This window comes from Pectinophora gossypiella, chromosome 23, assembly GCF_024362695.1.
Source record: "Pectinophora gossypiella chromosome 23, ilPecGoss1.1, whole genome shotgun sequence".
NCBI classification, from domain to species: domain Eukaryota; kingdom Metazoa; phylum Arthropoda; class Insecta; order Lepidoptera; family Gelechiidae; genus Pectinophora; species Pectinophora gossypiella.
The window spans coordinates 2893883-2907692 of record NC_065426.1 but is presented as its reverse complement, the minus strand read 5'-3'; the positions used below and the strand labels follow the sequence as shown (position 1 = coordinate 2907692).

The following is a 13810-nucleotide window of genomic DNA, read 5'->3' as shown; positions in this document are numbered from 1 at the left end:
CAGTCGACTACTTTGTTTTATTAAAATGAAAGCGATCGGGCGGCGGTTGGTTCTCCTTATTACTCATCAGAAAATGGAGTTGATCAGGCTGCGTACATCGTAACGCTTATCGCTGGATCTAATTGTCTTGTCACTTAATCCGTGGATAATGCAGTCCACGGCTCGTTTCCCTTCGATGTCACACCGGTTCACGATGGCTAATTCTTCATAATAATAAACCTCTAGCGGTTCACCAAACCTACTCTTTCGCCTAAGCGTATCCTCCAGGGATTGGCCATAATCATGTTCAAAAGGAAATGCGTCTAACCACTTTTGCTGCCATTCTGCCTAGCTGTACAAAATAGAATTGAAGCTTTCATACCAAACTCTGGCCAACTCCTGCAGTTTCTGCATTGCGAAGTGGATAACGGTTGTTCTCATCCCATCCGTAAACAGTGGCACACTCATTAACTTTCTTTAACCAAGTATCAATCTTTTGACTTTTCGATGAGGGTCCAAATTCGGGTAACATGGTTCATAATACTACTGGAAGGATGTGATGTGGCGACTGCTTTCGGATTAGGTTAAGATCTTAAGTTAACTAATGATTCAACAATATTAAGAACATCTATAGATGAAAATGTAGGGCTATCTGACCTTTCTATTCCCTTAGCTGCCGACGAACGTCGCACCTCCTGCCCTTCGCCGCGACGTCGTTGGCTGTGTCGCTCGTTGTGCCGACGCGTGAAGCGACGTCTCTCTCCGGCTGCACTCCCGGCTCTCTCTCCGGCTGCGCTCCCGGCTTGTATCGGCTCGGCTCGGCTGCGCTCCCGGCTTGTATCGGCTCGGCTCGGCTCGGCTCGGCTCGGCTCGGCTCGGCTCGGCTCGGCTCGGCTCGGCTCGGCTCGGCTCGGCTCGTCTCGGCTCGTTTCGGCTCGTCTCGGCTCGTCTCGGCTCGGCTCGGCTCGTCTCGGCTCGTCTCGGCTCATCTCGGCTCGTCTCGGCTCGTCTCGGCTCGGCTCGGCTCGTCTCGGCTCGTCTCGGCTCGTCTCGGCTCGGCTCGGCTCGGCTCGGCTCGGCTCGGCTCGGCTCGTCTCGTCAGTCGTCTTCGTGGAACGATCTCGTCTTCAAGAGGCATAATCTGGAACTCGAAAACATTGGAACATGTAAATATTCTTCAGACAACCCTATATGTATATATTTATACAGATATATTTCCAAAGTAAAATATCTCAAAAACGGTGTATCCTGATTAACACATATGGATACGATCCCACTTCTGAAATGTAATAAGACCACGGTAACATGATCATTAACTAACATACGGATACCTGGATATACATAAAGCTGCCTCAGGTACATGCTCTATAAATAAAACAACCATTGAAATAATAAATAATAAGTATATTGGTTACTTACTCTAAATTTCCAAAACGCACGCGTGCTCAAACACAAGTGTACACGTGTTCAAAATGGTACGTCTGCCTTCGATGCGTGCTCGAATCAAAAAAAGCCCCAATGAAAGACAAACACGCCTTTTTATACCCTTTCTCCTAGTGTTGCCATATGAAGGCAACACAAATTCGCACAAAATTACAGAAAACCTAACAATTAATAAAAAAAATCAGAGTTTAAGTAAAATATTAAAGTAAGTGTGAGTAAGTGTGTGTGTATGTTTGTGTGTGGGTGTGTATATATGTGTGTGTGCGAGTGTGTGTGTTTGTGTTAACATGAGTGCGTGTGTGTATGTGTGTGTGTCTGTGAGTGTGTGTGAGCGAATGCATGTGCGCGGAGGGGCGATTTAAGTTACCAATGCAGCCCTACGTCGTGTATGGACTTGGGATCGGAAAGGTATGAAATACACTAGCCACTGCATTGGATGAGTCAAACCAAGGTTTGTAGAAGTAATTCAACTTCATCATAGTTTATAGATAGTAACCAGGAAGTTACACTTTTTTTTATATATAAATATATAATAAACCGGCGAGCTAGCCTTTCATAACAGTACTATTATAACATATTAATGTACAATTTAGAATAAACAAAAGTAAGTAATAGAAAACAATTAAAAAGTAGAATAAACAAAAGTAAGTAATAGAAAACAATTAACAAGCAACAATTATTTTTATCCAGGCTATTAGTGACATCGTAACGAAAACTTTGAGGGATGATTGAGCCCATGATTCTGAGTTAATATAAAATGGAATTTTCCGTCGCAAAAGTAGAATTGAAAATAATTTAAATACTTAAACAAAAAGTACATGAATTTTCCGACGAAAAATTCCCCTCAGTATTCGTTACGATGTCAATAACACCATGTATATGCCTCAACCATTAGATTACTTTTTGAGTAATTATATATCCCGATTAATATCACGTTAAATCTGAACAGGGCCATCTATATTTTTATTTGGAGAACGTAGCTTGGAAAGTACCTCATTCAAAAAAACATCTCTCGCTCCGGGAACGCACTCAAATCACTAATACACCGTCTAATTAACGAATGCATTCAGCTCGCTGCGACGAGTGTGCAATTAGCATGCACTTGTTGACAGATTATGACTAGCCATCTCTTTCATACTTTGGGTAATTTGAGCGTGCGAGGGAGACGGAAGATTTGTAAAGGATGCACCGCGGAAGGTTTCAAAGTTGCTACGAATGTGGAAATTAGAGAGAATCCCGTTTGAATGGGTTGCTCGATGTAGTGTACAGTAGTCGGGAGATAATTAGGCACTTGAGCGCATGTAATTGCTATAAAAGCATTTGATAGGAATATTCTGCAACTTTAGACCTTATTAGAGGCTGAGGCTGAAATACAAATCACTTGAAGATTTATGCGGTAGTTTTAGGCGGATGAGACGTTCGGTATGTAAAAATTGACGATTCAAAGTGTAACTGTGGCTAAACAGGGTCCACATAATATCAGTATCGTGGTTCACGCCGCGACTTGTGCTGAGTGAGGTCCTTTTATCTCAGGACGTCCACCGCCACCTTATGATCATTTCGACAAACATCCGTCTTGTTTTTTTGTAATTGTTTTAGTAGAAATTTGATATGATGTTTTTTGTGTGTGGCGTCCTTTTATAATAAACTTTTTCTATTCTATTCTATGTTACCTACTGAATAAAGATATTTTTGAATTTGAATTTAGAATTTGAATTACTTGCAGCTTGGATCGGTATTGAAATTATAACATGGATAAGATCAATTACTTCTTCTGTCGTGTGGGTTGTCAGGTGGATTACCAACCCCATCAACCATCAGGGTTACTATCGAGCCCCCAAAGGCCCCTAAAATAGACAGGCGGTCGCTTCTGTAAAAAACCTGACCTGTCAAATCGGAGATGTCCTTAAAAAAGGTTTGATACGATCTACTCTGAACCGGCGTGCGTGTATGAAGCGATTGATGAATGTGGAGAAAGCAAGAGAAGTGTGTCAGGATCGAAGCATGGAATTCTATAGTCTCTGCTTACCCCGGTGGGAAATATGCGTGAGTTTATGTATGTATGTACCCTGCAAACTCCCTCATTTTTTGGCGACTGTCGCAAGCCAAGTGACCATGGGGTCTTAGTGAGTTATGTCCCTACAATACAATACAAAAACTCTTTATTGCACTTGAATCACATTAAAAATACATTAGTATTATAATTAAATTGGTAGTACAACAGGCGGCCTTATTGCTAAGGTAGCAATCTCTTCCAGGCAACCTTTAGGTATAGGATATTATGAATTTAATGAAAAATGTAGCGGGATAGACAGTGCAAAAAAATAAAATAAAATAATAATAAAAAATGTTGAAAAATATAAGTACTTCCCTACATGACTCAGTAGATCAATTTAAAGAAACATATCGACACACACTGATCTACTTCACAACACAGTTCATGCTACAGTAGGACATTCGGCGCCACGTCACGCAGAGACCAGCTCTCACCTTCAAGACGTGACTTGAACTCCAATGACATAGTATCACGCCAACAGTACAACCCATCGACAGACCAACCAAATAGACGTCTATCGCCATGTTTACAAAACAATATTTTAAATACAAAAATAGTTAAATTTTGTAATATTTTAGCACACCCCGGACGCTTCATACAAACAAGCTTATTACACAGACACTACACATTGACATTATCGTAGACGCGCATCTGTGTGTATGATGCCTGACACCATACGGTTGAAGTCTAAACTATGTTCGAGGGGGGCTGAGGTAAGCTCAGACGCTGGTGGGGAGCGGAGAGTTGCCGTTCTATACGTAGATTTTTGTATAATTTTCAATAATAATTTCCTTTTTTTAATGTACCAATTTATTTATTTTAACTTTTATTTTAATATTTGTACGCCTGCGTGCAGGCCGAACACATCACAGCACTTTTATGTAAGTAAATTATTTTACCACCTTTTTGTAATTTTACGTGTTCTTGTAAATAAATTGTTTTTTTTTTATTACAAAACGAACACTGTAAATAATACATACATAAGGTCACGCCTCGATCTTCATAAAATTAATTATGACTTGACAAGTAGTTCCAATAAAATCCGTGTTCTTCTTTCGTGGCGTCGCCTATATTTTAAACCTGGTATACTGTGGTTATTAGCGTTAGGCTCACGATCTTGAGATCCGAGTTCGATTCCAGATAAGGGAAATTGTCAAAATCACTGTATGAGACTGTCCTTTATTTGTTAAGGACTTTGCACTTGATTGTCTGAAAAGTAAGACGAGTCTGTGCCTTAGAGGGCACGTTACTATTAGCCGTAAAAAAACACCTCCAACAACCCGTAGTGGAGCAGCGTGGTGGAGTATGCTCCATGCCCCCTCCAGTGGAATGAGGGGAGGCCTGTGCTCAGCAGTGGGACGTATATAGGCTGTTTATGTTATGATATTACCTTTTGTCTTTGTTTGTTCATTTTACAAGGTGTTATGGCTGAGCTGAAGAAATGACAAGAAACTTCTTCTTCTTCTATCGTGTGGGTTGTGAGGTGAATTATCAACCTCATCAACCCTGGTGTCAGGGTTACTATTGAGCCGCCAAAGGCCCCTGAAATGGCTCATGTAACGACTACTTACTTACATCAGTAAGTAGTAACCGGGACCAACGGCTTAACGTGCCTTCCGAAGCACGGATCACAAGAAACTGAGACAGCAACACTTAAATAAATATAGGTGTATCTTGCAAGTTATTTAATAACTGGGGGAACACATTGAATAGCCCTCATTTTTATTATACATGTAATCATTAATGTTATAATAAGCATCTTTACATACTTACGAGCTTTACTATCAGTTCACCTAACTCTGGTTGAATTATAATTAATTATAAACACCAGTCCAACACTCTAACGCAAACGCTAACTAAGTTCGTTTATCGCCCCGCTAGTTAATAAAGTTTTAATTTAGGAGTATAGTGGGTGTATCGCTGATATTGTTGCTAAATCAGGGTGCTTTGAACGCGACAAGTTTCTGTTGATTATAGGCAGGTGCCGGAAATATTTGAAGCTAATGTAGTGGAGCCAAATATAGTGATGGGAAATTGCAAAATTGTATTTGTATAAAATGCAAAATTCATTCAATAAAAAAACTTTTAAGTATATTAAAAGAAGAAAAAAGTGCTAAATCTTTATTAAAAAAATAAAAGAACTTCTGATTAACAAATGCTACTACAGCACTAGGATTACCTAACTGATGTTTCTATTTGAAAGACTTCCTTCTCTCTTTTAAACTTCTATTTTGTTGTGCCCGAAGTGATGTGAAACTCATAAGCAAATTGTTTTATAGTTAAAGTAAATGATGAACGATGATTATTACGGCGTCCATTATCCCGTTTTTCACAGGGTCCGTTTACTTAACCTGAAGATTTGACAGGTCCGTTTTTTTTCTAAAAGCGACTGCCTGTGTGACTTTCCAACTTGAAGGGAAAATCAGCCCAATAACAGGTCAAGTCACATACCTAAGAAAACATATTTCTCAGGTATGTGGACGTCCTCCACCCTAGGCTGATAGAAGAGCTGACTGAGGGGAATCGTCGACCACGCCGTCGCGGTCGGTATCGGGGTTCCGTGCGCAACGTGATAAAATTTTGTCACGGTCATTTTATCGATTCTGGCGATATAATTATGTCGTTTTGACATTTATGCTAATATGTAAACCCAAATAGGTCATGTCGTTCTGTCAAAATACGAACAAAATCACGCGGCACGTATGTAAGGAAAAAAAATCTTATCGACTGCAACAAAATTGATTGAATTGATCGATAGTTTTATCTCGTTTTGCATGTTAGCCCTGCTGAAGTGGTTGTAGTCGCGAGCTGATTGGCCGCCTCATTGGCAAGTTAGGACAATCGAAATATCAAACTGCATGAACATAGAACTAATTCCCTAAAGGGTATTAGAATAATACAACGAAGTTTCTGTGTTGTGCGAACAAGCGGTCAGTTTCCAAGTCGATCTAAGTTTCCGAGATTGTTAAATGTTATCACTTCCAAGTTAGCTGCGAGGTACTACCATCTTTAACAACTATGCATGTAACTGCCAACTAACTTGAGAGTTTAAACTTAGTTATATCATAGTTTTTAGACGGTATTCTAGCTTGTTGTTGAGTTTTAGATGCATACAGACAGACATAACTCACGCCCATATATGTATAGGATTATTTGCAAAAAATAGCGATCGGCACATTGTTAATACCCGGAATAAAAATAAACTTGCTTTACAAGTCAGTCGATTACATAAGATTACTAAATCTTTTAAGGGGCAATGTAAACGTTTTTACAATAAGATTCCCATTGACATTCAGAATTTGCCTTTCAACTGTTTTAAGACAGTAGTTAAACAAAAAATTTAAAAAAAGTTTATTATAAAGTTAGTGATTATTTAGAAGATATTAATGCATGGGATTAACTGTCTGAGAATTGATATTAGGCAGCTAAATTACTCAATTGTATACCAATATTTTATGTTTATTTTTATTTTTTTAAAAGAACGTCTAGGGCTTTTCCCCGGTTATACAGGTTGCAAGAAGCTGCAGTAGTTTTAGGCGGATGAGACGTTCGTTATGTAAAAAATTACGATTCAAAGTGTAACTGTTTGCAACAACCATTGAGCCAAACCATTCTTAATTAAAAAAGAAAAATATTATTTATATGGTAACATTCGTTCCAACCATTCACTCTCTCTTCATTTTAAAATTATATCGAATCAACACGTTCTCTGTAATATCTCTTTTGAAAAAAATTAATAAACCGTGAAATTGCCGTCACAAACTCTTTTATTTATGTCTTTCTTAGACATAAATTGGTGCCGAAACAAAAGTAAAGTGATTGCGCATCGTAAAAACTGTTTTTTCGTCGCGAGTGCACATTGCCGATCTCGTGGGCGCGTGAGTGCGAGTCGCCATTTACAAGGATTTTGCGCATATTTCATCATCAAGGGGCGTGCTAGAAGTGAAATAAGAGGCCTGGACCAACATTCGTCAAGGAATATACCACGGATCGTCACAGAAGCCTCAACATAGTTCACGCATTTCTCCGGTGAAAATCTACTTGTTGTAAAGAGAGGCCGCCATTATTCGAACTTCAACGATAACCAAACGTGAATCAACGAGTCGGTCAATGCAGTCATTCAGCCGTTCAACTCTTGACAGATACTGTTCGTTCGTTCATCTGTCAATGTCAAGCATCATTCGTTCGTTCGCCCCGTGTTTTGATAAACAAATACGTCTGCATTTCTGCGAAAAATATTAATTATTTACGGAATTTTCTGCGATTTTCAACATGGGACGCAGAAAAAGCATTGCGGATGAAGAAGACAGGGCGTCTCGGGACAAACGGCTGAAAGTTCAATTGGCACAATGCAAATCGAAATTGACGAAAGCAGAAAACTTTTTGCGTGAACAGAAAGGACCTCTAGATACGGATGCTATTACCCTCCGGCTGCAGCTATTGGAGAAAGTTTTACTGACCGTGAACGATCTTTTGCTAGAAAAGCAAGTTTTAACTTGGAGCGACGACGACGAGTTCGACGATGATGGACTAGAAGAGAGATGTCTTAGCGTGATAATAAGCTACAAGAAGGCGCTCGCGCAGGCAAGTTCGTCGAAGCAAAATACATCAGCTAGTGATAGTGCCAGTGACAGATATTCATCAATGAAACTTCCTGAAATTGACATTCCAGTGTATGAAGGAAAGGACTACACCAAGTACCAATCGTTTATCGAACTATTCACGGCTATTATTCATAGAAATGGTAAACTAGAACCTATCCAAAAGTTATTCTATTTAAGAAAATATTTGAAAGGGGAGCCGTTGTCACTTATTGAAGGGCTACCCTTAACGGGTGATTCTTATGAGAAGGCATTGGCTTTACTCAAAGCTAGATATGATAATAAGTTTCTCGTTGTTACAAACCATGTACAGGCAATCTTGGATTTTTCGCCTATTGTGAAGGGTGCTGCCAGCAATTTACGAGAGTTAATAGCTCATGCTCGTCAACATTTAGGAGCCTTGAAGACCCTTGGACAGCCCACTGAACATTGGGATATGATAATTTTACCCATTTTGTTGCGAAAAATAGATCAGTTTTCTTGCAGAGCATACCATAGTGAGCGTGTTGATAACAAGCTGCCAAATCTGGATGACTTCTTTGCATTCATTGAAAGAAGGGCCAGCAGCTTCGAGGAGAGCCAAAGGAGCGAAGGTAAGAACTCCACACAATTATTTAATAAAAAAGTTACTAACCTCGCAAGCAGAGAGTTACCATCTTGCAGGTTTTGTAAAGATCCTTCTCACAAATTATTCAAATGTCAAAAATTCCAAACATTGTGCCCAAAGGATAGGATTGAATTTGTTTTGAACAATAATTTGTGTAAAGTTTGTTTAGGATATCACAATAAAAAATGTCATTTTCATTTCAAATGCTCTTTGTGCAATAGCAAAGATCATAATACTCTATTGCACCTGGACGCAAGTGAATCAAAAGCTTCATTGCACAGCAACATCAGCAACAGCACTGTACTGCTGCCCACCATTAAAGCAAAGCTCTTCAGCCAAGACGGAAAATCACATATTATTGCTAGAGGGCTAGTGGACAGCGGCAGTCAAGTTTCATTTATAAAATCTGATCTTGCCAAAATGTTAAATTTAAAGCCATTCAATAGTAATTTAAATATTACAGCTCTAGGTCAACAAAACAGAACTACCTCAAAAGCTGTCAATGTGCGTTTCATGTCACTTCAAAACAATTTTAATTGTCAAGTGACTTGTTCCATTGTGAACCAAATAACTTCAACGTTACCTCAGCATGCAATTGATATGAAAAATATCCCCATGCCAAAATCTGCAGTGCTTGCAGATGATGAATATGGTACTCCAGGTGACATCTCATTTTTACTGTCAGCTGACATGTTTTTCAAAATTATGCGGCCTAACAAAATTCAATTAGGAAGCAATCTCTACCTAATAGACACCGAATTTGGCTCAATTGTGTCAGGAGAGATCAAAGAGAATGCATCATCTTTAAATAAAAATCTAGTAACACTGCATGCAATGACTACTTACAATGATGAACAGCTTGATCACCTCCTTACAAAGTTTTGGAATACTGAACTAGTACCTGAAACGAAGCCGGAGGTTACAGTAAAGCAGGATCCCTGCGAAGCCGCTTTTAAACAGTCGGTACAGTTAATTGATGGCAATTTTCAGGTTTCACTTCCACTTCAAAGGCCTCTAGATCAGCTTGACTTAGGTAACACGTTTCCCATTGCAGCCAAAACATTAAATTACATCGAAAAGAGACTAGATAAAGATGAGCAGCTTAAAGAAAAATACCATGCATTTATCAACGAATATGTTGAGTTAGGACATGCCAAAATCTTGCCCTTCAGCCATGCTGAAGCGAATAAAAGGTATTTCATGCAGCACTTACCCGTAATAAGGAATGACAAAAAAACCAATAAAGTCCGTGTTGTGTTCAATGGCAATACTCGAGCAAGGGCGCACCCCAGCTTAAACGAAATGCTTATGAACGGTCCTAAGGTGCAAAAAGACCTCTTTGATATTTTGCTGTCATTCAGAGCTCACGAGTATGTTCTTTTGGCCGACATTAGGCATATGTATAGAGCCATTTTTCTACACCCAGAGCACAGAGTGCTCCAGAATATTCTGTGGAGAAATAAAAATAATAACCTAATTATTATTGAATTGCAGACCGTCACATATGGGTTGAAGTCCTCCAGTTATCTGGCCACAAGGTGCCTGGAAGAACTAGCACGCCAGTACGAGGCTGAGTTCCCTAGGGCGGCAGCTGTGATCCGGAATTCCATGTATGTAGATGATGCGCTGTTTGGAGGTCAGTCAATAAAAGAGGCATTGGAGGTAAGAGATCAGCTTATTTCATTACTTCAGCGAGCCGGCTTTAGCTTACATAAATGGGCCGCCAGTGATCCTCGTCTTCTTGTTGACATTCCAATCAGTAAGCAGCATTTTGATGAACATGAGCTCTGCAAAGAAAACTTATCTATAAAAGCACTCGGCGTAACGTACGATGTCAAAAGCGATACGTTAAAAGTGGGTTGTCCTATCAAAAATATGCATGGAGACTGGAGCAAGCGTTCCGTGCTTAGTGTCATAGGGTCCTTCTTTGACCCTCTCGGGCTGGTAGGGCCAATCACAGTCCGAGCTAAAGAATTTTTACAAAAATTGTGGATTGAAAACTTAAAATGGGACTCTCCCTTACCTGATAAAATATTAAAACAGTGGAAACAATTTTACTGTCAACTTACAACTATGTCAGCTATTTGTGTAAATCGTAACATAATGTGTTCTAATGCACAGCGTGTTGAGCTGTATTGTTATTGTGATGCGTCACAAACAGCATATGGATGTTGCATTTATGTAAAAGTAATACATAACAATAGTGCAACCACTACTCTACTTTGTGCTAAATCTAAAATAGCTCCTATTAAAAACAAATTGACTGTGCCTCAATTGGAATTAAATGCAGCATTAATTTTAGCGAAGTTATATGACAGAGTCAGAATAAACTACTCAAATATTAAAATTGATGCCAAATACATGTTTTCGGATTCACAAGTTGTGCTGTGCTGGCTTAAGTCAAACAAAAACTTGAAGGCTTATGTACAAAATAGAACAAATGTTATTCGGTCGTTGACTAATGATTGTAATTGGTATCACATTGATGGCGCGTTCAATCCGGCAGACTGCTTATCTCGCGGATGTGACCCGGCCGAGCTTGCCTCTAACACCCTGTGGTGGAATGGTCCACCACAGCATTCTAAACCTAATTATGTGCCTGTAGAATCCTTGGTAAGCTGCAATCACCTGTTGTGCTCTGCTCCTACTTACGATACACGGGAGGTCGGCTTGAGCGTGACATCAACTGTGCCTGAAATACCTGAAATAATTTTAAAATATTCCTCTTGGAACAAAACTGTAAGAATAATGACTTGGGTTCTTAGATTTGCATATAACTGTAAAAATAAAAATAATAGGCTAAAACATAACTTAACTATACAAGAATTAAAAAACACAGAAAATAAAATATTTAATATTGTACAAAATTCATATTTTGTTCACGAAATTCATTGTATTAAAAATAAGCATCCTATAGGATCTCATTTAAGATCATTGACTCCGTTTCTAGACAACAATAAAGTATTAAGAGTTTCTGGCAGATTACAAAATGCTTCAATTCCATATTCACAAAAATATCCTGTTATTTTACCAAAAAATTGTCACATTACGGATTTAATTATTTTAAATGAGCATTTAGCCTTATTGCATGCGGGTCCAAAAATGACCATGTCTAATCTAGCACTGCGTTACTGGATTATAAGCTGTAATCGAGAGGTAAAAAAGATTTTAAACAAATGTGTTAAATGTTATCGTTTTAAAGCTCAATGTGCTGAACAGTTAATGGGTTCATTGCCCACCGATAGAGTTAACCAGGCTAGTACCTTCAGCATTGTTGGTATTGATTACTGTGGCCCATTTCAAGTTAAGCAATCTAGCCTTCGAAGGAGTGTGGTCTCCAAAGGTTATGTTATAGTGTTTGTGTGTTTTGTCACCAAAAGTGTGCATTTAGAGTTGGCCTCAGATATGACTTCGCAATGTTTCATTGCAGCCTTGAAACGATTCATTTCAAGGCGCGGGTTGCCACGCGTTATCCACTGCGACAACGCCAAAACTTTCAAAGGTGCGGATAATTCTCTTAAAGAGTTGTACAAGCTACACAGCTCTACTCAACATCAATCGACCGTAATTAATTTCGCCTCTTCAAAGGGCATCAAATTTGATTATATACCCAGTTATTCACCAACGTTCGGCGGGCTCTGGGAAGCCGCCGTTAAAAGCGCAAAGTTTCATTTTAAAAGGATAATTGGTCCCAGCATTTTCAACTATGAAGAGTTTAATACAATCATCATATCGGTAGAAGGTATATTGAACTCTAGGCCTTTGACGGCTCTGTCTAGAGACCCTTCGGACCTATCATGCCTAACACCAGGCCACTTCTTAATAGGTAGACCGATAACGACCATCCCAGAGGCTGACTGTGTTTCAGTGCCTACCAATAGGCTTCGATTTTGGAGACGATGCACACAGATACAGCAAAGTTTTTGGCATGTATGGCATAAGCAATATTTGTCGTTATTAAATAATCGGCCTAAGTGGCACCATAATCAACCCAACATAGAGGAAGGTGCTTTAGTACTTTTAAAGGATGAGCGCTCTGCTCCACTCAGCTGGCCATTGGCTAGGGTTACAAAGCTGATTTCAGGACCCGATCAGAGGGTGAGGGTAGCAGAAGTGAAAACTTCTTGCGGCATGTCACGTAGAGCCATTAATAAATTATGTATATTGCCAATAGAAACATGAAAATAATATTTAAAAAGTGTTTATTTTTCTCATAAAAATAGTTAAAAAAAAAAAAAAGGTTTATTTTTTCTAATATAAGCATAGCTTAAGAGTCTAAAAGTTCATAATATTTTTGTAAAAATTGTATAACTTAATATTAGTTAATATGGCTCTTGCGTTATAGTAGGGTGCGTAGTGCAGTTGTCATTGAGTACATTCTCTTAGTACGGTTTCCGTCGCATTATGTGGCACTTTATATTTGTACCCCTGTTGTACGCACCGTGCTAGATCGCTAATTATTAGGTGGTCGGAGTTGTAGTTTTTCAGTTGTAAGTTTAGCACCCGGCCCTCGGGAATATGTTTGCAACAACCATTGAGCCAAACCATTCTTAATTAAAAAAGAAAAATATTATTTATATGGTAACATTCGTTCCAACCATTCACTCTCTCTTCATTTTAAAATTATATCGAATCAACACGTTCTCTGTAATATCTCTTTGAAAAAAATTAATAAACCGTGAAATTGCCGTCACAAACTCTTTTATTTATGTCTTTCTTAGACAGTAACTATGTTACCTACTGAATTACCTACTTATAAAGATATTTACCTACTGAATAAAGATATTTTTGAATTTGAATATATTTACTGTGCCCATAATGACCATACTAACTTACACAATATTACACAATCATCATGTCTCTATCGTTAACCCGTTCTTCACAGGGTCCGCTTACCTAACCTGAAACTTTGACAGGTCCAGTATTTTACAGAAGCGACTGCCTATCTGACCTTCCAACCCGCGAAGGGAATACCAGCCCAATACAGATTAGGTCACATACCTCCGAAATGCATTTCTCGGGAATGTGTGTTTCCTCACGAAGTTTTCCTTCACACTTGATCATTTACAATCCAGACATGAATTCGGAAACAAATTCTAAATTATTGGTTTAGAGCTATACTGG

The 13810-nt window shown here is 38.9% G+C and overlaps 2 protein-coding genes across 2 annotated transcripts; one reads left to right on the top strand and one right to left on the bottom strand.

The window, feature by feature from the left end:
• Window positions 1–337: 337 nt before the first annotated feature.
• Window positions 338–1062, bottom strand: LOC126377425 (transmembrane protease serine 13-like). The gene is made up of 2 exons (XM_050025168.1): window positions 637–1062; window positions 338–550 (listed from the first exon to the last, which is right to left on the bottom strand). The coding sequence occupies exons 1-2, from the start codon at window positions 966–968 to the stop codon at window positions 523–525; spliced, it is 360 nt and encodes a 119-aa protein (XP_049881125.1). The 5' UTR covers window positions 969–1062; the 3' UTR covers window positions 338–522.
• A 6004-nt stretch (window positions 1063–7066) lies between these two features.
• LOC126377391 (uncharacterized) lies at window positions 7067–13222 on the top strand. The gene is made up of 2 exons (XM_050025124.1): window positions 7067–8672; window positions 10181–13222. The coding sequence occupies exons 1-2, from the start codon at window positions 7751–7753 to the stop codon at window positions 10258–10260; spliced, it is 1002 nt and encodes a 333-aa protein (XP_049881081.1). The 5' UTR covers window positions 7067–7750; the 3' UTR covers window positions 10261–13222.
• The last annotated feature ends 588 nt before the right edge of the window (window positions 13223–13810 follow it).